This window comes from Parasteatoda tepidariorum, chromosome 2, assembly GCF_982258835.1.
Source record: "Parasteatoda tepidariorum strain Cologne lab strain chromosome 2, Ptep-v5.0, whole genome shotgun sequence".
NCBI lineage: Eukaryota > Metazoa > Arthropoda > Arachnida > Araneae > Theridiidae > Parasteatoda > Parasteatoda tepidariorum.
The window spans coordinates 96,661,719-96,689,458 of record NC_141756.1 but is presented as its reverse complement, the minus strand read 5'-3'; the positions used below and the strand labels follow the sequence as shown (position 1 = coordinate 96,689,458).

Sequence of the window (27,740 nt, the reverse complement as noted above, 5' to 3'; positions counted from 1 at the left end):
CACCCGTGCTTATCTTTATACAATCAACAACCCATAGTCTTTTCATGGTGCTTTTTTGCTTTTCGTTTGTATTTTTTGTCAAGAAAACTATCTTGTTTTGGAAACCTTCATTTTTGACTTTTTTATATTTGAAAAAAAAAAAACAAAAAAAAAAAAAAAACAGGAAAAAAGATTTTTTTATTTTTTGTGAAATTTGAGTGCATTTGAGGGCACATGTTAAAATTTAAGAGCATTTTCTCTCTTTAAAGAATATGGAACATTTTGAGGACAATCAATAAATTCGATGACTGTTCTTAAGATTTGAGATCGTCTTGTCATCTTACAGACAGTCGATGTTTTGTTTAGAGATGATATATTCAGTATTTCCGATCATCCCTTTAAATTTTAAAAAGCTAAGGAACCATTCATACATTACGTTCTTCCGATTTGCAATCGCAATGCTCGAATACGCTATCTGTGGAGAAGACCGGTTTCACGGCCTGACTCTTCTCCCTTCCTTCTCTTTCTCTTCTTAGTTGTAAATCAATATGTTACGAGATTTTCCCCTTCCGTAATATTTTTTCGTATTTAATTGTCAAAAATAACTCTTTTGATTTCCTTGACGCTTTCTTTTAGAACTATGTTCAACGTAGTTTTCAGATCCATATAGTTTCCTAACTTCAAATTTTTTAATCTATCTATTTTAAAATCAAGACAGAAACTAACGTACTTCTTTCTTCTGTGACTCTCCTTATTCTAATAGTGAAAGCATGCTAAGTATTGCAGCAGGTAGAGATTTCTGACTTTCTACCTATGGCAATACTTCACATGTTTTCACCTAGAAAGTTAACAGCGAAGGAGGTGCGTAAGTGAAGTCACTGGCTTAGTTTTCAAATAGATTAAAAACTTTTAAGTTAGGAAACTATATGGAACTGGAAACTACATTAAAAATAGTTCTAAAAGAAAGAGTATTGGAAATTTAAAGGACGGGGGAAGTATCATAGTACATTTCTATACAACTGAGAAGAGGACAGGGTAAAGACATGGAACCGATCTTCTCCCCAGATAACGCATTTAGCGCTGCGATCACTAATCGAAAGTGCGTGAACCGCATCCAGTAAAATTGAATCTCCGTAGACAGTCTTCTCGTTTCAGATAAGTCATCAAATTAAGCTCTAAGCTGGAACTTGATTAAAGTAAAAGTGTGCTGATTCTGAAGTTTGTTTACTTGTTTCGAGAAAGATGACACGGAAAAGGTTAATAAAGTTGTGTAGATTAGATGAGCTTAGACTTTAAGTTGATGTTAATTCATGCCCTGAATTTGTAGGGAATTCGCTGAACTATAATTCGATGAAATTATGTTCTTGCTTATTGCTGGGCAACGTGCCAATTAAGACTTCAACTCATTTATAGTAAATTGTCTTCAAAAAGATAAAGTTATTAATTTAAAAAAATGCTATTTCATATGTTTCGAGCTAGAACTTTATCATTATGTGGGTCAACTTTACATAATGAACTATATTCAAGCGTGAAAAGTTTTCGCAGAATACAAATTTTACACAATAACAGTAATTTTTTACCGAATAAAAAATTTAATTTCAACCGAATTACTTGTCGATTTTCTTCCACTGTTAAGAAGCCTTCAACTTCAGAACTAAAGAGATTAATTGGTATTGCGAAATCTCAAAAATGGAGACTAACAGGTTTTTGATATTTATTTTCCTGCTGAAATATCTTTTTGCATAATTAAATAAGTAGGCAATATGTTTTTGTAAAAGGGACTCCTAAAATCGGGGATATTTCCGTATCGTGATTTGTTGCGCCTACTACAATATCCAAGGCGCCAAATGGATTTTAAACTTGCAAATTTTTAAAAAAAAACATTTAGATATTTGCTGAGTGGTTACGAGTTATACATTTCGAGTTGGCTCCTTTCTGTGATGTTTTTTTTTTAAAGTTTCTCGCGGGCCGTTTCCCGGAAGTTGCCAAGACTTGGCGATTATTCTACCACAGGTCAGGATATGGAAATCTCCCCGTTACAGAGGTTATTATTCGCAATGGCAAGGCTGAAATATGCCATCTGGGTCATATGCTCATCATTCAATGTAAAGAAAATAATATATTTGCAAACAATGAACTAAATAGTTTGCTACAGTTACAAGGAGTCTATAAGACTGAAATTACTAATCTAATACAGAGTAATTTGAACAATAATTAATGCTATTCCTTTGCTTCAGAAATTTCAGTCCTATAATTTAACTATATATATATTTTTTTACATTAAATATTAATTATTTATGAAATTTTTACAATGATGAAATGGATTTGTATTTTTTAGTTTAGTGAAGCGAATATCAGTTAATCTATCTGAACTATCAAAAAAGTTTTTTGATTTTTGGCCGGTTTTTATAAGTTATAACCTGTTTCTGCCACTGGTAATATAAAAACCAGTTTCTGCCTGCAAAAAGCCAACCCTGGTTTAGTTGTAAGAAGAAATTAAACTGCTATGAAATACTTATTTTAACAAGATTTAACACTGCTTTAATATATTTGCATTTCACTCTATCAGGAGATTTTTAATAAATTTAAGAAACCACATTTTGTTACACTTAAAAGAATCCATTGGTTTTTGAAGGAAATACTATTAATATAGAAAGGTGTAGAGAAAGACCAAAAAGAAGTAAATAGAAGAGAACTTCTTAGAATTACCACTAACAAACAAGAAGAGAAAGGTCTAAAATCTTTAAAGAGGTTCTATGAGGGTTGAAATATTTAACTATCAAAAATGATATTGAATATTATAGAATCAATTTTCAGCAATTTGAAAAAGTACAATATCATTTCAATCAACTAAATTTCATCTTCAAATGAAATGGGATGTTATTGTAACATGCTATTGCAGTATGTTGCAAGTCTGTTTCTATTTATCTTATATTATTTGCTCTTCCGGATGCTCTAAATACTTTTGATAAGAAAATACTCTTTATGATTAATCTTTTTTTCTGAATATCTTTCTTTTTCTTTTTAAGGTGCAGTTATGTTTTTATTTATATCCAGTTCAGTAACTATATCTGTACCGTTTCTTGTTGGTAAATTTATCGATGCAATGGGAATGTCAAATTCTGAGCTGAAAGAGAATTTAAGTTCCTTCTGCTTGTTGCTGATTGGTGCCTTTATAATTGGAGCATTGGCTAATTCTTGCAGAGTATATTTGATGAATATATCATGTAAGTATATTTTGAAGCACTGTATGAAATGTATTTTTATTTGTCTTTATATTTGCACAAATGTTATTTTTACATGTTATTCTGTTTACAAATTTGTGCAACTTAGTTTACAATAAGTTCTAGTTCATTGTGGAAAACAAAAGACTTGTTTTTCATTTATAAATCATATCTTTGGAATTAAGCATTTGATATTGAAAATTTTGTAATGTCTTTTAGTGATATTTTTTTTCATTACCTGCCAAAATCATGGGTTAATTAGTTTTTGTGTTTCAGATCTTTACATTTTAATTTATGCTTGCAAGAAATTTTTCACAAGTTACTATTTGATATTGTGAATGTTCTTATGCATTTAGTTTCAAACATAATTTTAACTTTAAGCTTGTTATATGATATAAATACTTATTTTGTTACATTTTCTAAAGCATTATTATGTAATAATTATTAAATATGAGAAAAAATCATTGCACTTAAATTTGTTATTTATGTAGAATATAGAAAGAAATGCACATTTATCACATTTTTTATGATTAAAAAAATTTATTAAACTGTTCAATAAGGAAATGAAGCTTTTTTCTCCTTGAAAAGCATAGAAAATGCATTTATGCCCACAATAATTTTTTATTAAAATGTATTTTTATTATTCATTTGTTTATTTATTTAATTTTATTAAAGCGCAGAGCAATAAAAGTATTTTAATTCCAAAATTTATGCAACTTAGGTTTACTGAAATTTGTATTTATCAGATGAAATTAAAATGCAAGCAATTTAAATAATTTAAGTAAATTGGTCTACGCTTAATTTCAGTCATTCATTTAGTTTTGTTTCACTTGTTGTGATTTTATTCTGTTAAAATAACTCTCTTCTCTGTAAAATATTATTCATTGAAACATTATTTCATTTGTTTTCGAAAAATTTAATTTCTTTAAAAAAGGTATTCATAACAAACTGTAACAAATTCTTTTATGATATTTCTTTGTCTAAATTCTCTTTCTTAATTCATTATTCAAAATAAAATTTGCTCTTCTAGTTGGTAATAGGAAATTGCGTAGGAAACTCTCACGAAGTATCCTCTACTCTAAACATCAGGAAAAATATTTTATAAAAATAAATTCTTAAAGTAAGAACTTTTAAATTGTGTTGTAGGGAAGGGGGCCATTTTTTGGTACTGACTGGCAATCAGTATTTGTGTGAAACCACATGAGGGGTATCAGTATTTTATGGTACACATATACTTGTATATAAGTACTTATTAATAATAAAATTTTCCAACGACTCATCAGTTTTAAAGTAGCTTTATTTTGCATAACTGCAAAGTACTTATAAGTTTTGATCGCAGCATAATTAGTTAAGCCCGTCTTTTTTATAAAAATTCTGTTGCTCACCATAAAAGTTTCCCAGAGAGCAACATAAGGTTTATTTTCACTGAGCAAAAACTTAATGTAAACCGAAAAAGGTTTGTATTGAGGTCTACATGTAAACCTTCCAACCTTAAAACGAGATCTGTGACACTCTGCTCTATTCTACGCACATCACCCTAATCCAAAACCTTGGAAAACAATCTTCGATAAAAAAAACCTTAATTAGAGGTCGACTTAAGAAAGCTAATCTCAAGATGAAAATAATCTTAAATCTCGGTAATTATAAGGTTTCTTTTCGCAAAGTCTTGTATGCTCAGTTGAAATCCACCTCATCACGAAATTTTAATGGACGATGCAATTCGATCCTATCGCTAGTGTGACGCAAGCTAAAACGTCATTATGGACCTAAGTGACGATACTTTTTAAAAAAAAGCTTTAAAAAAATAATTTTTTTAACCTTTTAGGATGAAAGATTTGAAACTGCAATATTTTTAGTTTATTGAAAAAAGGTTTTTAGGACAAATATTTTCGCGACAATAAAAAGGAAATTCCGACACAAGGTTGTTGTAAGGTTATGTGCCTTCTGGGTTTGTTTAGTGGCAAAATCTAGATTCAGTACAACATAATTGTCATAAATTTTTTATTTCTGCCTTGAATTGATACAAATGAACTCAAAGATAACACAATTTCTGCTGAGGAAATTTTCTACAAATTTTGTGTGGTTGCAATTGTATAGTATAATTGAAGATTATGATGAAATCAAAATTATGATCATAATAAAATTTTTATTCAGTTACAGTTGTAGAGCTCAAGATACAAAATCAAAGAATATTTTATACAAAAGACTTTTTAAGGGAAATAATAAATTTTGTATATTAATGTCAGTAAGGACAGGCCATGGGAGATATATCTCCCATAACAAGCCTAATCAAAAAGTCAAATTAAAAAGTGATTGAATCATTCCCAACAGACACTTAGGAGCCTGGGAGGAGATCCATGGTTGGTGATTTATCAAAAGATAACATAGCCAGAAATACAGCCAACTCCATATAATCAATATTAAATTTGAAAATAATTTGGCAAAAACCAATTGCCAAAAAGAATCATGAGAATTAGTATTGCCCTGTAAGTGAAAGATTTTTGTGGTAAGAGGAATAAAGAGTTACAAATAGAATTTGTTTTCGATTTAGTCACGATAGTGAATCAATGAGTTTTACATTTGTATTGAATTAACTCTCTATAGTAACCCTCTATAGGGTTACTTTTTTTCTAGTAATATTATGTCTCAAAATATTTTGGGCCTTGAGATTGTTTTGTGAAGAAAAATTCATTTAGCTTATTACCTAAAATGTGTATAATATTTTTATGTGTGGGAAAATTTCAAAATTTTCCCTACTGTTAAATATTAGTCATAAACTAGAACCTCTGTGTTTATAAATAACCAAATTTCTAAATTATGAGTTCAGAACTACAAACTAATTGAGCAAGTTTTTAATGAACAAAGAAAAGCAACCTCTCTTCCTGACTGTTAACCACATTTATGTCTACCTATTATTTTTTGTATTTTCTGAAGTTATCAGCAGATGGCCACACTAGTCATCGATAGGAAAATGGCCTGCCATCAATATTTAAAATTTTAAAGAAAGAGTCTTATTTAATTTTCAGGTGATCCATAAATATAGTACATGTATCCCCTGATATATACAGTAGATGTAATTATAATGAAAACTAGATGTAAATTTAAATATAATTTATGGATTATTTACCTTGTTTCAAATGAATATTTTATTTATTTATTAGCTCATCATGTTATAAATTCTCTTAGAAAGAGAGCATATGCATCAATATTGTGTCAAGAGACAAGTTTTTTTGATAAATCAAATACCGGCGAACTCATCAATAGACTCTCATCTGACGCAACTACAGTGGGAATGTCCATAACTAACAATATTTCTGATGGTTTACGAAATGCATTTATGTTCATTGGAGCTTCTTGTTTAATGGTATTGTTGTTTTATGTCATTATATTTTACTGGAGTACTGATTTTAGATTTTTTTCTTTGTTTTATTGTTATTTTAATCAAAGACTAGTATTACTTTGTCTTAGTTTATCTCGGATTTATTATAAGTGCAGTTGTTATAATTATAGTTTTGAATTTTACAATTACAATTTTGATTACAATTACATTACAATTTTGAATTTTAACTGATTTTTTTCAATTATGTAGTTTCATGATTGGTTTTTTTTTTTATATATGAAACTTCTTGTTTAATGAGAGCATGACTTGTTTTATGTAATGTTTTACTTGATTTTTAACTAAAAGAGTGCTACTTTAAGATTTTATCTTAAATTTTTTTTTGATTTAATTTTTATTTTATTCACTCATAAACTGTGTTTACTCATTATAAACCACTCATTGTAACCACTGCAGAAATTTCATGTTATAAAATTACATACAAAGATATTGGGAAAACAAGCATCTCCAACAAACCTCTTCTCATCTTTTAAAGCTAACTAGTTTTTATGATATGCAATTAAATGCAAACTTAAGCAAAAAACATAATTGTTTATTTATTTATTTAAAATAGCTTTATCTTTCATAATTTGTAAATTTGTTTTTACACATAATAATAGCAGTTCAGATTATTTTTATAGACGCTAAATTTTATTCATATGTCTTTTCATGACCCCAACAAAAGTTGCATTTCTGCACCAAGAAAATGACACTGACTAAAAATAAAATCGAATGCGAAAAATCATGTATTTTCGATAACAATTTTGAAGTCTGTGGAGGTAACCTCTTAGAACGACCATCAACGACCATTTTACAGTGAAACAGAGAGTGGTCACTTCACTGTATTAATTGTAGGTTTCACTGTACTAAGATTTGAGTCACTAAATTTTCCATCATAAGCTTCTTTTTTGGTGATTTGGTCATCCCCTCTTCCAATATTGAATGACATCATTCGCAGAACCAATGATACTAGGGATGTAGCAAATAGTGCTTTGGCGGAATAACCTAGTACCGAATATTTGACTACAAAAATCATCAAATATTTGGGGGCAAATAGCAATTTTTTTTAATAAATATTATTTTTATGTCTATATAAGTTTAGTCATTATTAAAAATTAATTCTAATAGTATAGCTATATTACTGGTATGGGGTATAGGGAATAAGCCTATAATTGTTATCCATCAGAAATATTTAGGATAAATTAAACACTGACTAACAGCTGTAAAAGAAGAAAAAAAAGAGGAATAAGAAGAAAAAAAATCCTCATAATTCTGAAAACAAAACTTTAATGCTAAAATTAATCATTTCTGGAAAAAAAATATCTAAATAACATTGAAAGAACTATAGTCTATTAGAAACGCTTTTAAAAATGTTAGGTTATCATAAAAGCAAAAGATTATATAGAAAAGCAAACCAGAAGAAAAAAAAATCAATCTAAATTCTGAAAAGAAAATTTTAAAGCTGAACATCTCAGTTTTCAAATTACTGTATTTTCAAGAGAAAGTGAAAAAAAAAGTTTAATAGAAACCCTCTTAATTGCCATGTCATTATAAAAACGCCAATAAAAATAAAAGTTTTTTAAAAAAGATAAAGCTAGATAGAAACCAAATCAAAAATTGTTCTTAATTTTTAAACAAAAAATGTAACACTAAAAATCTGAATTAATTTGCTATTTTTAATCTCATTAGAAATAACGAATTGGCTGAATGTCAAATAGTGACTGAATATTTGTTACATCCCTAAAGTATATGTAGTCGATTTCTTATAAAACATGAAAGCAATCCAATTTCCAATAATTTTTATCAAGGATCTCCATAAAGGCATAAAAAGTGTTAAATGATATATACCTATGTTTTTAGACTGTCTACTTTTACCAGTATGACATATGAAACTGGATAGATAGAAGAAATTTTAACATCGTCTTTTAATCAAGGCTATTGTATCATTTCAGGTATATACCTCTCCATCGTTGGCTTCTCTTGGACTTTCAGTTGTAGCACCTGTAGCACTCATAGCCGTCACTTACTCAAAAACTTTAAAAAAGAATTCTAAAGGTGTGCAAGATGCTCTTGCTGAAGCTACTCAGGTATTTTTGTTTTTAATAAGTAAATTAACTTTAATCTTATATAGTGTTACATTTTCAAAATTATTTGATAAGTTAGGTGTTACCAACAGGCATTCAAAGATTTAAGTCAAATTATTAAAATATCACAATTTGAATCACTTGTTATTTTTCAAAAATTTATAAATTTAAATCAGGAGTCAGTAATTTTCCATCTCTGGCAAAGGAGGCATTTTGTGCAACAAAACATGGGCTATGGGTTACATTCATTTGACCTAGAATCATTTGGATAAGAAAGGTGAAAATTATACTTTTGTGCTTGCATATAAAAATTAAATTTATAATGTGAAAGAATTAAATAGGGGATACTCCTAGTATAAAGATAATTTATAAAATGGTTTTGGTAAAAGAAATGTTTGTTTTTTAACTTTAGGCATTGCTTTTGCAAACAATTATTTTTCAGTTTAAATTTTAGACAGTTGACTTCGTTTTTATCAACAGTTGTGTCTGTAAAAAAAGATTAGTGGACATTTAGGAAAATAATTTTTTTAGGCCCTATATTTTCTTGGGAAAGTAGGAATTACAAATGGTTTATCTTTTAACTTAAATGTGAGAAAATTACTAATAACGTTTAAAAAATCAGCAATAACGACAAAAACATTACAGGTAATGTAAATTTTGCTAATGAAAGGAGATGTTAGATATGATTTTTTGTTGATAGGTATTTGACAAAAGGCTTTTTCCATAATTAAAATGGGCAAAAGTAATGTGCTGAAACCCTACCAACTTTGCTATAAAGGGTAAAAAATCTTTGTAGCGTTTCCAACTTTTTCTGCTATGTGTCTTAGTATTTATCAAAATATCAGTGCATTTAAAAATAATTTTTCTTTTTGAAAAAAAAAAAAAAAATAGCATGTGACTGAAATGTTTTAATGTTTGATGATGTAATTAATTTGTAAATACATTCTTATAAATATTTTCATTTTTTGAACTGGCTTTCATCGATACTTTAATTTAGCTCAAATTTCATTTGGTCTTCTTTTTAATAACTGCTTATTTTCTATTAATATTCCAGGTGTCTGAAGAAAGAATATCCAATATTCGAACTGTACAAACATTTGCTAGATTTGAAGAAGAAATCAAAGTGTACAGTAGAAAAATTGATAATGTCATGTGTTTTGCTTCAAAAGAATCTTTGGGACGAGCAAAATTTTTTGGTATGGTAAGCATGATCATTTTGTAATAATCTTTAAATTACTTTTATGTTAAATTCCAATTTTATTTGCAGACTTAGTAGAATAGTGTGTTAAACAATCCTTCAGAAGCACTCACATTTTTGTTTTAAAAAAAAAATTCTGAAAAGTTGAAAGCATTAAAAATAGATCAATGTAGTGATTTTGGCTGGGGGGAAATGTTTTTCTAAACAGTTTCCTGATGTTTTTATCCATTTGAAAGTAGTTTTTCTCACAGTCACTGGAATTTTAATTATGGTAATGCAATAAATCATTTTTCATAATTATTTTTTATAAATTTTTTAATGATATTCTGCTCATTTTAATAAAGTATTGAAAATTATACTTTAATAATAAAATGTAAAATGCACCTTAGTAAGAAATTAAAAATAATAGCTGCAAAAATATAATAGAAAATGTTCAAATGTTTTTTCTTTTTTTTTTTTAGCATGTAATTAAAAACATATAGCTTTGTTGGAGGTGAATCAAGTAATACTTTCGATATATTTGGGTACATAAATAAGATTTTTATTTAATTAAATTTCATTTATGTGATTATCAATTATGTGTGCCTCTGTGCTGTTATGAATTCTTTTGAGTAATAAAAATATGATAAAATTTTTTTTTTCTACTTCACCTCCATAACTAATTTAAAGTGTAGAAAAAGTGTGTTTAGACAAACCAAGAGTAAGTCATAAAGTTTCAAATACTGGAAAAAAATTTAGATATTCAAATGAATATAAATTATGAGAAGATAATTTCGGATTGAGCATTGGAGTAGTTCTCTACCACTAATTTGTTTACATTTTGATATTTTTAAAATTTTTCTTCAGCGATTGAAATTTCGTGACTTACTCTAGGTTTGCCTGAACTGACTTTTTCTTTCTTTTAAATTAATAGAGGTGGAAGAAAATTTACGATGAAAAGTTTCTCCCATGGTATGGCGTCCTCTTAACTGAACATCAGAATTCAAATCCCACTCCCTTCCCTTGAGTAAGGCCTTGACTACATAGTATGTAAACTACATGGTATAATTTGCTGGAATTGTCATATAAAATAAAAATATCTCTTTACTTTTTCACTAAAATTCTAGTATTTCTTACTTAACCATAGAGACCAGTGGATCCAGTTTCACCCCCACCAGTGGGGTAAAACTGGGAAGTTTTGACTTTTTCTTGAAAAAACTCATTTATAAAAAGAAAGAATATATCTATGACTTTTTGAGAAAGATATTTTATATAATTAAATAATGAATATCTTAGTTAAATCCGACAGAGTCTAGGTCAAACAGTTGAGCTCCAACAGGCTTTCGAAACTTAGCTGCCCTGTAGTACCCTGCCTTCCACCATACATAGCTGCCAACTCTACTGGATTTTCCAGTAGTCTACTGGATTTTGCCAGTTTCTCTTTCTCTACTGGTTTAATTAAAATTCTCCTGGTTTTTGTATATTTTAGAAAATTCCCTAAAATTGAAAAAGTTTTCTAAAAGAAATCCATATTGAAATGGAATTTTTATACAGATTATTGCTTGAATATTTAAATAAGTATTACTAATACACAATTAAGTGAACCTCATCTATAGAAATCAGTTCAAAACTTTTTTTTGTTCTAAAATATTCTGTTTATTTTTAATCAGAGTTCTCTTTTTAAAATTAATTTAAAAAAATCTTAACTATGTTTGATGAATTAAATGCCTATTAATATTCGAAATTATGAGTAAATGTAATACATATCATTTTAAGTATGTTTAATGTCAATCATAACTGGAAAATATTGCAGTTTTTCTTTTTTGATGACTATAAAAATCCCTAAAATTCCCTATGTGTAAAATATTTAGTACATTATGCAACTATTATCATGAAATTTATATTATTTCGTAAAATCTACTGGATTTTTTCCTATCCATGTTGGCAGGTATATATATATATATATAAATGAAGAACTTTGTACAAAGCCATGAAATGCCTTATATTTATAAGTAGTTTAATTTTGACTTTTATTTAATGCTTTTAAAGGTTTCTAAACAAAAGACCTACTATTTTTACAGACTGGTCTGAGTGGCAATTTGATTATTTTGATCGTTCTGTATAAAGGTGGTATGCTACTAAGCGACAATGCAATTACAGTGGGCAGTCTGTCTGCATTTCTCTTGTACTCTGCTTATGTTGGAGTGTCAATCGGAGGTAAGATACAATTATCTGTGGTCCCTCTCTCTTGCTTTGTATATTTTTTATAGTATTAATTTTTTTTGACTGTAGTGTTTGAAAACAATAATTTGCGTAATAATTAACTGTGTTATAATTTCACTCGTGTGAAAACAAACCATGCTATTACAGTACACTCTCGATTATCCGCACGCGGATTATCCGGTTTGCGGATTATCCGTGCTCATTCCGGAGTCACACAGAAAATATAAAGAGAAACATTTTCAAGATTAAAAAAATTTGATTCATGAAATTATAACACTACCAAATTTTTGGAAGCATTATTCGTTATTGGATTGAAGTATATGGAATATCAGCAGCATGGTCAAAGGTAAAATCGTCTACGTTATCTATCACGATCTTGGAGAAAGATCATACAGCTTGATGAACAATCCTCTTCAGATGTTCAAGAAAAATATGATAGCAGTATTCTCGAACAAGCAAAAGAAATCTAAGGTTTCGAAATTCTTGATGAAGAAAATTTAGAAGTGATAGGTTTCAAAGTGATGCATGTGAGCCTGGCTTCCAGTATTTGACTGATGAAGACACCGTTATGTTGTTAAATCAAATAGTGATGATAGTAACTGATGCAGAAGATGTAGTAAATGAATGAAATACTATTTCTCATTCTGCTGCTCTGTGGAAACTTTATTAGATTATATGGGAGGATTTGATTACGGTGACACTACTGCGGTTCGTAAAATATGTGTATCGATATATGGCGAATACGCATTACACCTTTTTTAAAAAGGAAAATTCCTAGTTTGATGTTATGCATGCAAATGTCAGTAATTTTTATATTTTTTGTACTGATATTGAATTTTTCTTTAATAAAAGGAGTTTTCGGATTATCCATGTTTTTCGACTGTCTGTGCGACCTGTCCCTGTGATTAACCCAGATAATCGGGAGTACACTGTATTTTATTTAGGCATTAATAAACCATACTAGGATTTTATTAAAGATAATTCTTGATAAGTTCCAACTTAACTGCATTATAATGCTCCATCTATGATACCAGGAAATATCTCTTCCATTAATGTTATTACGATGGTTCAAGGATAGAGAACCCTGCTTCCAGCTTCCCACATTGCTGATATGAAATACTCCCTGCAGTAGACAGATAATGGGCCCCTAGCCGTCTGGCTGACCATGAGAGGTTTTTTTCCTCACTATCTACACCATCTCTTGTACAATTTGAATAGTGTTCTAGAGATCCCAATTAACAAAATCCAGGAGTGTCAAATGCATTAGTTTAATATTTACCTCAGAGAAAAATGGACTCTCTTTTAACAACATGCACATGCACTTTGGTGAAAGGAACAAAGTCGCATACAGTGCTGGCATGATTTAAATTGAACTTTAAAACTCTTGATTTTTAAACAAAAATATTTGAACACTTTTTTTTTCGAGCATTAAATCAAAATTTTTTTTTTTATACAATGTAATTTATTAGTATACTCATAAGGTTGTGATTTTCTTTTCTGATTTCAATGATAATGAAGGTTTTATCTAGAGAAACACTGATAGGGGATTGTATGCAAATTATTATTTGATATTCAGAATAGACTAATAAATTAAGAAAAACTAAAGGTTGATAAAAGTTGTGTGAATTTTTTATTTTATTATCAGATGTGCATCAAATGATTTGCTGTTTAATGAACAGATTTCAATTATACCCATTTAAATTTGACTACTTTTAAAACTTATTAAATATGAAGTGAGTGTACATAAATTATGGAATTTTTTGAGCTTGAAAAAAAATTAATAGTGATTTTGTTTATTCAGTGTTCAGTTTATAGTAAGTAAATAATAAATCAGAGCTTTAATTACTGAATGTTAAAAAAATAATAAAGGAAAAATTCTTAATTGCTTTATTTTTTTGAAAAAAAGTTTCATTTTTTGTACCCCTGGTGGTCATACTAACTGGCTGTCTTGTGTAATTTTTTCACAATGTTTTCAAGAAAAAAAAATTAGACGATGATTAAATGTACCAGAGATGGTACATGATAGTATAATCAAAGTCTTAAAAAGGTTTGCAAAGAATATGCAGTACCTTTGGAGCAGTGGCAAAATGATAAGACATGTAATATTCTTTGCACCTAAATGTGGTCATGTTATTTTCTATAGAAGAGAAATAGATCCATGAAAATGCTGTACTAATTTTGTACTAATTAAATTACTTTCTGGACAAATTTTTGTCACTTTGAATTGATTTCTAAGATGAAGAAACTACAGTACAGAACCCGTTATCCGGAAATCAGAAAACCGGAAAACCAAAAAACCAGAACGAAATTCTTAAATTTTCCCGCGATTTTAAAATTTTTTTTCCTCTTAAGATTTTAGGATTTTTCTTTCTTTTTGGAAAGATGTTTACCTTACTATCATTTTGGAAATAATAATTATTAGTGTATTACTTCGTTTTTTCTTCTTTTTAAGATTATTTCCAAATAATATTTTTTTTAGTTGGGTTTAACAATAAAAAAACAGCTTTTTGTAGCGATTCAGAAAACCGGAAAAATCAGTTATCCGGAATAGCGATGGTCCCGATTGTTCCGGATAATCGGTTCCCTACTGTACTTCATAACTGTTCCAGATCTTCAAATGAATCTATCCAAACTCTCCGCAATATTTTTTTTTAATGGCAGGCACTTGGATGTATTTCCCAGTGGCTTCAGAATTGCTACTCTCTTACCGTTGCCCAGTGGACACTTGTGGCTAAAACACGGCGGTGGAGTAGCATCGCCCACGTCTTACAAACACAAACCCGTCAGTCGCGGTGGCTCAGGGGATAGAGTGTTCACCTTCCAATGAGATGAACCGGGGTTGGATCCCGGCGATGGCCTAGTCAATACGAATTCCGCATCCAGCTTGCACCACAGTGCTAACGTGAAATATCCTCATTGGTAGTCGGATCATGGGTTAGAGTCCCCTTGCAGTCAGGCTAACCATGTGTTCTTGTGGTCTTCCTCTCCATGTGACGCAAATGTGGGTTAGTTCCATTAAAAAGTCCTCCACGAAGGCAAATTTCTCCCAATACTTAATCCAGGAGTTCCCTTGTCTTCTGGATTGGGTTCAAAATTACAAGGCTACGGAGTTGAACATAGTCGTAAACCCAAAAATTGGGTTGGCTTTTCATTGACGGTTATAAAAACACAAACCCATTTATAGGGTGGATTACATTCATACAGACGAAAGGATATAGAACACAGAGAGAGAAAGTTACATCCTTGCCTACGGTGGGATTCGAACCCACAACCACTGGCCCCGTTGTCCAGTACATTAACCACAAGACCAGTGATCGACAAAAGTGCTGTTTCGAAAAGTTAGGTGCAAGATATTTAAAAACTATATTTTTATGCCTACATATTAAAAGTTTATTAATTAGAATGAGAAAAAGTAAGTTTAGGTTAATAGTTTTTAAAATTTTTTATTTTTTATTTTTGTTTATTTATAAATAGGAGTGCATTTGCTTGTTATAATTATTGTATTTTAATGTGTAAGAAATGCCTGTTTGTGAATTTCAGGTCTAAGTAATTTTTATTCTGAATTAATGCGAGGGCTTGGAGCATCAACAAGAATTTGGGAACTGATAGACAAAAAACCTTTGATATCAATAAATGGTTTGTTGTTTTTTTAAAAATTAAATGCATACAAGCATGAAATTTTTTTTACATATGATCATACATTTTCAGTAGTATTACTAAATCAAAAAAAGTTTGTTTTTAACATGTGTTGTCTCCTTTAAGCTTTACAGATATAAACATTGCTTTCTATATTTTTTATAGTATTAATTTTTTTAACTGTAGTGTTTGAAAACAATAATTTGTAGAATAATTAACCGTGTTATAATTTTTCTAGTGTGAAAATAAACCAGGCTATAATTTTATTTACATGTTCATAAATCATACTGGGATTTTAATAAAAGTAATTCTTAACTGTAACCAACTTAACTGTATTATAATGTTCCATCAATGATACCAGTAAATATCTCTTCTGCAAATTACGATGGGTCAAGGGATAGAGGACTCTGCTTCCAAATGAGGCAACCCTGGTTTAAATCCTATCTATCTGAATTCTGCTTCCAGCCTCCCACTTTGCTTATGGGAAATAACTCCTGAAATAGACAGATAATGGGCCCCTATCCTGTCAGGCTGACCATGAGAAGTTTTCCTCTTCATGTAACACAAATGGGTGTAAATTCCATGTGCTCCCTGAAGACTAGTTTATCATTAAACTTGAATCAGGAGCTCCCTTGATTTTCGGGTTGGGTCGGAAATTACAAGGCTACGGAGTTGAACATTATTAAAAACCCAAAAATGGGTCAGCTCTGTGTCGACTATAAAATGTTAGGAAATATTTATGAATTAGTTATTTTATTACAATTTAAATCAATCAAATCAATCTTAAAATTACAGCAGTGCGAAAAAATATGTTATGAATTTAGTTTTTCTTTTGTGACATTTATTTTTACTGTATTCTTTGTTTCGAATCTTTGGGTGTACAATATGTGTACTGGTTGTCTGTTGTAGTAGTTGTATGTATACATGTGTTGGTTTGGCAAACAATAGAGTGTATTGTAGTGATAAACAGTATTAGCAAATTAAACGACAAATAATCTAATGAGAGATTTCCTAGACATTGAGTTGTCATTGCAAAGGGTTCTATGGGGACTCCAGTTATCTCCAAAACACCAGCTAGTGTAAAAGCAGTTCTGATGCCACCATCATGCTGTTATCGTAATTGTCAATAATTAAACTTTTGGCCAAGTGGGCTTCCAATTTACCCTGACCACTTTCCTGGATAACGAACTGTTTTTTCCCCTGTGTTATTTCGTAGAGATTCCTTTCAAACTGGCCCAGAGAGCTGTGGTAGTTCAGGGGATAGAGCGTTCGCCTTCTAATGACGTAAACCGAGTTTCGAATGCCACACCAGGCTTACAACGAGTATAGTGCTGAGGTAAAATATCCTCAATGGTAGACGGATCACGGGTTAGAGTCCCCTTGCCATCACACTAATCGTGGGAAATTTTTGTCGTTTTCCTCTCCATGTAACTCAAATGTGAGTTAGTTCCATCAAAAAGTCCTCTTGTAGGCAAATTTCTCCCAATACTTGATCCAGAAGTTCCCTTGTCTCCTGTATTGGGTTCAAAATTACAAAGCAACGGAATTGAACGTTATTAATCGTAAACCCAAAATTGGGTCGACTGTTAGGCGACGGTTATAAAATAAAACTGACCCTGATGTTCTCAAAAGATGAAATCATATGGGCCAATAAATATTTCGTTACTAAAATAAGTATTTCTTTCTGTTTCAGATGGCCTTACAATACCCAATTTGAAAGGAAATGTGTTGTTTGACAGCATCAATTTCTCGTACCCTGGCAGGCCTGATGTTCCCATCCTGTCTGACTTTAGCCTCAGTATTCCTTCAGGTTCAGTTTATGCTCTTGTGGGTTCCAGTGGATGTGGGAAATCAACTGTAGGCTCCTTACTTTTAAGGCTGTATGATTGTCAAAGTGGTAACAACAATTTCTTGATGTAAATTCACATGCAAGGCTGCCAACTACAACATTTTTCTAGAGTGGTAGGCAATTTAAAAAACTAAGCTTTCAAGGTAATTTTGCCAATATTTTTAAAGTTTCTCCACGAGTTGCATGAACCATTTACATGCAGTGGTGTGGAAAATAACTTTAAATCAAATTTACAAAGCAAAAGGAATCGTACATTAAAACATAAGCTTAGACAAAGAAATTTTTCCAAGAAAGGTAGAAAGTTGGCAGTCCTGCACATAGGGGACCTTGAAGGTACCCGAGCAGAAAAATGATGTGGGGCAATATTCATGAATCTTGGTTCAGTAAGGGTTCAAAGGGCCCTTATTTTTCCGATATTGGCCCTATATAGAATTTTCCGATTCACCCGATATTATACAGCCAATTTACAACCAATATCAGTCCTACATAGAATTGTCAGACTCATCCGATACTTTATATCCATTATTTATCTAATGTAGATTCTATACTGGCCAATGTCGACCCTATATAGGCCATTCTAGCACCAATATTAAAAAAATCCAGGCATCCCAATATTGGTCCCTCGGTTCATGTTCTTATAAGACCAATATCGAGCTAATTTTGAACCCAACTTGAGCCAAGGTAAAATTGTTGCTACGGTGTAAGCACATATTTAATGTTAATATATGAGTAGAAAAAGACTAAAAAATAAAATAGTTATGTATGCCACTCTTATTTTGAATGAATTATTTTGATTTAAAATGTGTATTGACTGCTTTTAACTGTAGATCAATTTACTGTGTAAGTCAGAAATATCTACTATATAAACATCCAAATTATAACAAGCTTCTTCAGGAGGAAAAGCAAGTGACCTTTTGATGTCATTAGTGAATGTTTGTTTCAATAGTAAGAAGCTAGAAGAAAAAACTTTTTCATTTGTTAACTTAGCTGATGGTCACCCCCGCCTTACTACACATATAAGGGGCTAAAGTTGTAAGAAAAAAGATGCGATGTTAATTTTTTGCTTATCCGTATACATACTGTAAATAAATGATAATGTCTACCATTTAAGTATTTTTCGTGCACTATTGCTCACTTAAACAACATAAAAATACCTTTTTCCTAAAAACATTTTGTCAAAATAGTAGATGGCTAGTAGTTTTTAACTCATTATAAATTTGCAGCTTTTGTATCTTTAATAATGTAACTCAATAACATTTTGATGGCGACTTAAAAATGTATCATAATAGCAATTTTTTTCATAATATATCATACAGGTATTCTTTACATTGAGCTTTTACTGTTATTTTTTATTGTCTTGATTTATAAAACTTTTGAGCATTAAATTGTATTGTTTAAATTTTATCACTTCATATTAAATAGCATTTTTTTTAGTTAAATTTTTTTGCTTAAATCAAAATTTTATGTATCGACATTCAGTCATTGTGCAATGTATATTGCTGTAGCCTTTTAGTTTTTTATTAATTTTATGGGAAGCAAGCTTCTTGCTTTACTTTTTTGCAACCCCAATTTTTTTTGTTTTTTTTTTCTTCTTTGTTACTTCACAATGCTTACGAAATTCCAAATTTTCTGTATTGAACTACTTATGGCACATCATAAGGGGTTAAAATTTTTAGAAAAACATTCATCCTAAATAACTTTTGATCGTACAATTTGTTTTGTATGTGCTATAATTTATCTGTATAGTTCAGGAGATCTGCTGATGATGTGCTAATTAATTTGTGTAAATTATTAATTAAGTAGTGTAATTTGATGCAAAAACAGTTTCCCAGAGAGTAATTATTATTTATATTTATTTTTTAATGGAACATGAATACTTGATCCCCAAAATAGAAAGTTTCTTAGCTTACCAATAGTGTCCAAGAAATAAAATTTTAATGTATCACTTTAAACTAAAGAAAATTAGTTTTTAAAATTTTATATTTTTAAATAATTTGAAATACTATTAATTAAGGCACATTATTGTATTTGAAAACATAACTCACTCAATACTCAAAACTAACTAATATGCATATTCCACATAGCCCTGTGAATAATATTCATATAGTAAGTGTGCCACTCACTGCATGAATAGCTGATTATTGGATTCTAAAGTTATTCAGAATAACTTTCACACTTTTCAAATATTTCCTTTTAATTACTATAATGGTTAATGTGATAGTGCAAGTTTAAGCCTTCACATATGATTAAGGCTTGTAGAATAAAAACGGCTAACCCACTTTTATGATAGTGCACTGACATCCGTAGTATGTCTACTGTAAGAACTACCCCCACCGCTAAGTCTGAAGATGTTTGCTTTTATGAAAATAAATATAGCTCATTTCAGGGAGGGTAGCTTTTCTTCAGTCTAAGGTTAACACAGAACACAGGAGAAAAAGATTACCTTTCTCTCACCGATCCGAGCCAAAACCCGTTCTAAAGACTGATACCACCCCACATGAAATAGTTATACCTTCTTTTACCATAGTCACTACCACGGATACAGACGAATGGCTAGGGGAGTTCTTACTTTAGACAAACTCTATACAGGGTTCCCACAGGTTAGGGAAAACCTGGAATTGTCAGGGAATTTTATTTTAACTCCAAAAATCAGGGAAAGTTTTAATTTTTTTTACAAAAACCTGTAATATTCCTATATTATGCCTGGAAAATAACCAGTCTTAAAATTGTCAGTAACAGTAATCAGTTATTGAGATTAGAGTTAAATAATTCTAACATCTATTATTTGTTGTAATCTGTCTATCTAACTATCTATTTGTTGTTAAAAATTTAACATTTTAGTCAAACTGAAATGTTCTCAAATCATTTAATGATATATCTTTGCACAAAAAAATCTAATATTTCACATTACAAATTAAAGAATCAAAGTTTTCTGATGAAAATATGGTCTCAATTTTCATTAAAATTTACCTGGTATACCTGGAAAAGTCAGGGAATTTTTTTTGCTTCTGAAATTGAGTGGGAACCCTGTATTTATTTTATTTTCCTTATTTTATTCTTAAAATTTTTTATTCACTTGTTCTTCACTATTTAATGATTATTAAACAGGCTCCATAATGGTGGATGGACAAAGTATAAAAACCCTGAATGTGAGCTGGTTAAGAAGGAATATTGGTGTTGTGAGTCAAGATCCTATTTTATTCTCTCACTCTATTCGAGAGAATGTGCTGTACGGTTCTCCTGGAGGTGATGATGTCACAGAGGATATGTTACTAGATGTGTTGCAAAAAGCAAATGCTTTGGAATTTGTGAAACAGTTTCCACAAGGGCTGGATACACTTGTTGGGGAACGTGGAGTTATGTTATCAGGTGCTTACCTTTAATCATTTAAAGTTCATTAAAAAAAAATTTTTCTATACACTTGTTTTGGTACATTTTGTCAGTAGGATAAATGATTTTGTGGATTGCATCATCTCTGTGACCCCTATTGATGAAGTTGATACTGAATGGTTTTAGTAAAGAAATTTATCATTTGTGGTATTTAAACGTTTTTTTTCAATAAAATTTATGATAGTCAAATTTTATGGTGCAACATGGTACGTAGCGTTTTTAAAAAGTGCTTAAAGGTTCTTATTTTTGATTTTCGTTTTGTAAAAGCCCTTAAAGGTGCTTTTTTCATTAGGCGTTTTTAAAAAGTGCTTAATTTTTCCTTTTCGAAAATGAGATTTTTTTCCTTACCATGTCCATTTTCGCCACATTTTATGCTAAAGCCTGCTTTTCACATTGTTCTATTTAACGTTTTCTCAATTTATTTAACCATAATCTATTTCGGCCTACCGTTTATCCATAGCGTATAAAAGTGACAATAATTTTACATGTTTCATGAAATACTTGCGAGCTTGCATGAGCGTCTACTGTGCTGGGTTTGGTGAGCTTATTGCACTCTCATGTGCAACTCAGCAGCATTTTGCAAGATATTCTCAATTTCAGGTTTCATTTTCCACCCTCTGATATCGAAACGAACAATCTCTCGATCATTTTATAATGTCTAATATAATATGAAAAAAGAGTTCTTTGTCAGAAACTAGTTATTTTGTCATGATCATGTTAAGTCTTTGAAAATTATTTTGCATTTTGTTAATGTATATAGTGCTTAAAAATATCTTTTGAGTGCTTAAAAAAGTGCTTATTTTAAAGATTTGGCTACGCACCCTGTACAACACCATAAAATTTGACCATCATGAATTCCCCTGGATCAGCAATTAATGCAAAGGGATTGTATGTTATTTTGTTTTTTTTATCTTTGGTTTTATATTTTAGCCTGTGCTTCTCTCACAAAAAATTGTGACATTATGCATTCTCTGTACTGAAATTTTTCATTGAAATTCACCAATTATGTAAAAGCTTTTTTTAAAACAAAATATATATAGTTATCTTATGAGACATTTAAATGGACCTGTGAAAATTTCCACGTACAAACTAAACATTAACTAAAATCTTTTAGTTAGTGTTTCCTTGAATCAGTAAGTTTCCCGGAATTATAGGTATGTTTTTTTATTATTTTATAAACTTATTTAAAAAAGTTGGGATATATTTCTTCTTTCTTTCTTAAAACTAAATAGTAGAAAAATTTATTTAATTAAATTCATTGCGGATTTCATATTTTCCACGCATATAGCATATTTGATTCCTGAAAAAACTTTTTTTTTATCCACTAGATAAATTAATGTGGCAGGCCAGGTCGCCAAGCGGTTAGTGCGCCTGACTGCAAAGCCAATGGCTGCTGGTTCGAATCCCGCTCTGGGCATGGATGTTTCTCTCTATGTGTTGTCCTCTGTTGTGTGTGAATGTGGCCCACCCTATGAACGGGTTTGTGGCGTGGGTAATGTTGCTCGCCTCCGTGACTTTGGTTCACAGGTGTCCGCTGGGTAACGTAAAATGAGTAGCAATTCCGACATCTTCTAAGGCGAAGAATAAAGTTCAGTGTCTGCCATTTGAAAAAAAAAATATTTATTAATTATTAATGTGAATATGTCCTTTCAAAAATATTTTGAGTGTACTTTTTCAATAAAAATATGAATTTTTTTAGGTGGGCAGAAGCAAAGGATAGCAATTGCAAGAGCTATTTTAAAAGTTTGTATTAAATTTTTATGAAAATTTTGATCACAAATACAAATGAAATTATGTTTTTATCTTTTTAGATGTTCCTTTCTTCCTTCTTTCATGTCTTTTGTTTTCCATTCTTTACCGCTGGGAGTTTAAATCCTGTTTAAAATTTTATTTACAACTCCAAATTAGACAGGATGCATGGCGTTTTTAAAGAGTACTTATTTTTGATTTTTAAAAACCTTTAAAGGTGCTTTTTTCATTGGGTGTTTTTAAGAACTCCATAATGTTCCCTTTTCGAGACAGATATTTTTATATCATGTCAGTTTTTGTCATGAATTATGCTAAAAGCTTTGTTTTCACACTATTCTGTTCAATGTTTTCACAATTCATTTAATCAAAATAATAATATTGTTAGGATATGCACACAATACAAAAATTTTCTTCCTATTATTGAAAGTTTATATGTATGTATATATATGTACACACGCATTTGGTGAGATTTCCGTATCATGATGTGTGACAGAATAATTGCCAACTTCCAGGCAGCAGCTCCCGAAAAACTGGGGAAGAAAACATTACAGAAAGGGACCAACCTGAATTGTAGCCGCCAGGCAAACATCTACATTTTTTTTAAAATTTTAAGTTTAAAATCTATTTGTCACCTTGGAGATTGTAGTTGGCATGACAGATCAGGATACGGAAATATATTTTATATATTTTTTGAGTGCTTGAAAAGTGCTTAAGAGGTGCCTATTTTTTGTTCAAAAATTTGGCAAAGCTTCCTGTAAGATTATTACACAATATTAAAAATGAAATAATAATAATAAATCTGTACTTGCACTAATAGTTTTACAGATATTTGTTTATTATTATTACTTACAAGTCTATTTTCTGGAATTATTAGAAATCATTAACTTGTTTGGAAGAGTTGTACCTTTTTCCTTGTGTTTTTTTTTCCTTTCTTCTTTCTCTTGTTTATTTCAATGAAAAGAATATTTTTGTAGCAAAGTGACTATTTATTAAGCAAAAAAATAATTAATAATATTAATAAATAAATTTAATGTCATCATACAATTTTAGTCTGTAATGCCTTTCATGAAATCATTATTGTTATTGTTATAGGTTACTATAATCTAGACCATATTCTAGGTGCTATGCTATAGAGCTATTATTTTAAACCAACTTATGTAGTTTTAATGTTCTTTTAATATTAGAACTTTTTTAATGTTTCATTTGACTAAGGTGTTTATTAAATTGTATCAATTGTAATTGTTATTAGCATTATTTTTAATTACTGTATCATTTAATAAATCTGTGTAAATACATAAATGGTTTTCAATTATAAAAATTATTATATGATCATAAAGATTAATAAATATTTCGACTGTTATAAGTTTTTTATAGCAGCTCATTATTTTTAAGAAGTAATCAGAATAGTTTAAATGATAAATTTTAGTTTTTAATTAACAAAATTATTTTTGTAGAAATAGCTACTAAAATTATAAAAAGGAAAATTATTTATCTTGCTTAGTAGGTCTATTTCTTGCCTTGAAATCAAAAGTTAATTTCTAATAATCAATATTACGCTCTATATTTATCATAAAAATGTATTTATCATGATTAATGTATTTTATTTTTTATTTCTTGTAATTTGTTATAATTATGTAATTGTATTTCCTTTCACTTTTTGCAGAATCCAAGAATATTAATTTTGGATGAAGCAACCAGGTAAATATAAGTCCATATTTATATATAAAGGAACATTAATAATTTTACACTAATCACACATAATTGAAATTCATAACCAGAAAACTTATAATATCACTTTATAATAATTTATAATTTCAGGCATGACTTTACAGCTGTTTAGTTTTAGTAGAACCTACTAGTACCTACTTAGTAGAACGTACTACTTTAGTAGGTTAGTTTAAGTAGGTTCTCAAATAAAATTCGATCTTTTGGTTTTTAATGATAAGATCACTCGAGATTTTTTATAGTAAGTTAAAAAGTTTTTAATTTAATAAATGCATTGCTTAACCATTTTTTTACTGCACATAAATTTGTTGAGGTGTTGTTCTTTATCTAATATAATTTAGATTAGGCTACTCTAGAAACAAAAAAAAATATTTTGGAAATTTTTTTATCATACAGCTGGTGAAATGTAAGAATTATTTTTCTCAGAGAGATACAAAACAAAATGGTGCCTACACATTTTTTCTTCAACAAAGGCTTTCTTTTTTAAGGACTAAAGAGTCTTCATTATGCAACTAGCAAGATGTAAGAATTATTTAAACCTCTTTCAAAACATAATAGTGCCAATGCATCTATTTTTGGACAAAGCCTTTCTTTTTTAAGGATTAATGACAGAAACTGCCTTACCTACAATTTTAAATAATGTTATTAAAAAATGTATACAAATGGCTAAAGAGGCAAATAAAATAATTTTAAAATTTTTTATTTTTGTAAGAATGGAGTATTTATAAAAAAAGAATTTACAAAATTTAACGCCACTAAAATGATATATTAAAAAAAAAAAGTAATTTAATTGTACATATGTAGTATAAATTTGATGTCATTCATCGAATATTTGTTTTAAGTCGGGCTGGTTTGAAATATATAGTTTCATAAAATACGCTATTGAAGTGTTCTGGATGCATTCAGCACACTGTTAAGAGTTGTGCAAAAATTTAAAGTGTTATCTGTGAATGTTATCAGGCATTATCTATGGAGTAAAATTTGTAAAAAAATTTGAAATGTGTTCTGTGAATGTTATTAGGCGTTATCTATACAATAAAATTTGCACAAAAATTTAAAATGTTTTGTGTGAATGTTATTAGGCCTTGTCTATGCAGTAAAATTTGTAAAAAAATTTAAAATTTTATCTGTGATGTTATTAGCTGTTATCTATGCAGTAAAATACAGTAATATTGTTTAGTGCTTTGGATGCCGAAAGTGAATACTTGGTACACAGTGCCCTGGAAGAGTTGATGCAAGGACGCACAGTTTTAACCATAGCACACAGACTATCAACAGTCCAAAGAGCTGATATCATCATATTACTTGAAAATGGAAAAATTGTAGAAAAGGGAAAATTTGATGAGCTCCTTCTTAAAAAAGGCCCCTTTTATCGTCTTGTTCAATTTCAAGGTTTGAAACCATAACACAATATTGTGTCATATTTACTAATGTAGTGTGGCAAATTATTTAATGTAGCATGACAATTTGTGTCACTTTTTGTCTGTAGAATGTCAACGGAAAAGTGACAGCACATCAACACAATGGATAACTTCCAATGTTGTGACATATTTACCATTGTGGCATGACAAATTTAATTATGTTTAAAGTCACTTTTAGCAAAATATTATTTTTCATAATAATTTTATATAAAATGCAGTTTATATGAGTGAATTATTATATGCAGTGCTTATTTTGTGAGCATAAATTTTTAAAAATTAATTTTGATCATGCATTTAATACGATGTTAAAAAAAATGAAATTTAAGTTTGTTTTAAAGAACATATAACTTTTAAAATTTCAGTCTTCAAAAACATTTTACAATGCTTTTGAATCCGGCATAAGATTCTCACGACATTTGTGTAAAATTTCCGACTGTCTAAGTAAATCAAATCAAAATATTTGATCATATTTTTTAAGGAGGTGTTTGATTACAACATAGTCTAAAAAAATGCGAATATTCAAAATTTATCATTTTTAGCTTTTTTTTTTATTTAGATGTAAAAGTGATTTGCAAATTGTTAATCACAATATTTGCATACAGATATTGAAAGTTTCAGTCTAATTTTCCAGAGAGAAAATAATGTTAGAAAATGCTTTGTTAAATTTCTCATATTAAAATTTCTATTATCTTTGTTAAATTTCTAATATTTTTCTCAATATTTCTACATTATTTTGTTGCTTTACATTATTATTATTTTGTTCTCATTAATCATTATTTATATATTAAGGTTTACAATTAATTAGTCTATTAATATACACGCATAATAACAAGAAACTTTGAATAAGCATATAAGTGATTTCAGTTTTTTCATTTTGTACAAAATAGTTTTACCTGCCCTTCTTAATTTATTAATTTTTTTATGATTTCAGTTCACGCTTTCCCTGCTCTCATGCTTGATTTTTAACTCATAATCTTATATCTGGCAGCGTAAAATAAATTATTTTGATACTTAATTTTCTAGTGTTTTAATAACACAATATAGAATAAAATTGTTCATAAAAAAAAATTTAATGTCTTAAATTATTTATTGAATATACGTTAATATGATGAAAAGTGTTAAAAGGAATACAATTCTTCAAAGAGCCCTTGAAGAATTGTATTCTTGCACACTTGATGTATCTAATTTGAGAAAATAAAAAAGTTGATTTTAACCAAATACAATCAATTTTTAGTTATTAAAATAATAAAATGATATCAAAAGTTTATAAAGTAAGTACAAACATATATTTGCATATAATTGTATCATTAATTGTATTTTTATAATGTACAAAGGAGGGCATCATTTACGAAATGTGATGTAATGCAATGGGTTTTTAATTCATCTGAAGCAAAGTTTTCTTTACTCTCTAAAAGGCAATCAGGGTTACTACACTTAGAACATTTGTTTTAAACATGTTTAAAATGTTTTTATGCGCATATAATAGTTTTTCTCCTTTTAGTCATAAATTCTTTTCAAAAAATGAATTAAATGGTGCTTTAAATAAAAGAAGAAAAAAGTCACGCCTTTGTGTATGTACTTAGTCTTGTAAGTCAATTTGTATTTCTTTAAATTTTTTTAAAATATATAAACCAACTAGATCCTCATATTTTTCAACAGCACCCTTTCTTTCGTTAATTAACTGTAGTTTTATTTCTACCACACTATAAAAAGTAACAAATTATAAAATATATTTATTCTTTTATTTTAAGTGTGAATTTATAATTTTTTATTTTCAAACTTTAAGATAATAATTATCTTATCAAAAAACCATTTGTTAAACCCTTGACATAATTTGTAATTTTTTTTATTTATTAATGCATCAATAAGAATGATCTATTTACTTTGTTTAAGAGTATAAATACATT

The 27,740-nt window shown here is 29.3% G+C and overlaps 1 protein-coding gene across 2 annotated transcripts; it reads left to right on the top strand.

Annotated features, from left to right (window-relative positions):
• The first annotated feature begins 1,188 nt into the window (after positions 1 to 1,188).
• On the top strand, positions 1,189 to 26,901 carry LOC107441728 (ATP-binding cassette sub-family B member 10, mitochondrial). 2 transcript variants are annotated; one of them, XM_043052054.3, is made up of 12 exons: positions 1,189 to 1,682; positions 3,009 to 3,206; positions 6,365 to 6,567; positions 8,532 to 8,666; positions 9,718 to 9,864; positions 11,922 to 12,057; positions 15,604 to 15,699; positions 17,393 to 17,596; positions 20,657 to 20,917; positions 22,638 to 22,681; positions 24,351 to 24,385; positions 25,593 to 26,901. In XM_043052054.3, the coding sequence occupies exons 1-12, from the start codon at positions 1,433 to 1,435 to the stop codon at positions 25,816 to 25,818; spliced, it is 1,935 nt and encodes a 644-aa protein (XP_042907988.2). In that variant the 5' UTR covers positions 1,189 to 1,432; the 3' UTR covers positions 25,819 to 26,901. The 2 variants fall into 2 exon arrangements, with proteins under 2 accessions (XP_042907988.2, XP_087013926.1); XM_087157800.1 differs by lacking the exon at positions 1,189 to 1,682 and having other exon boundaries at positions 3,087 to 3,206; positions 6,390 to 6,567; positions 25,593 to 26,148.
• Positions 26,902 to 27,740: the final 839 nt, after the last annotated feature.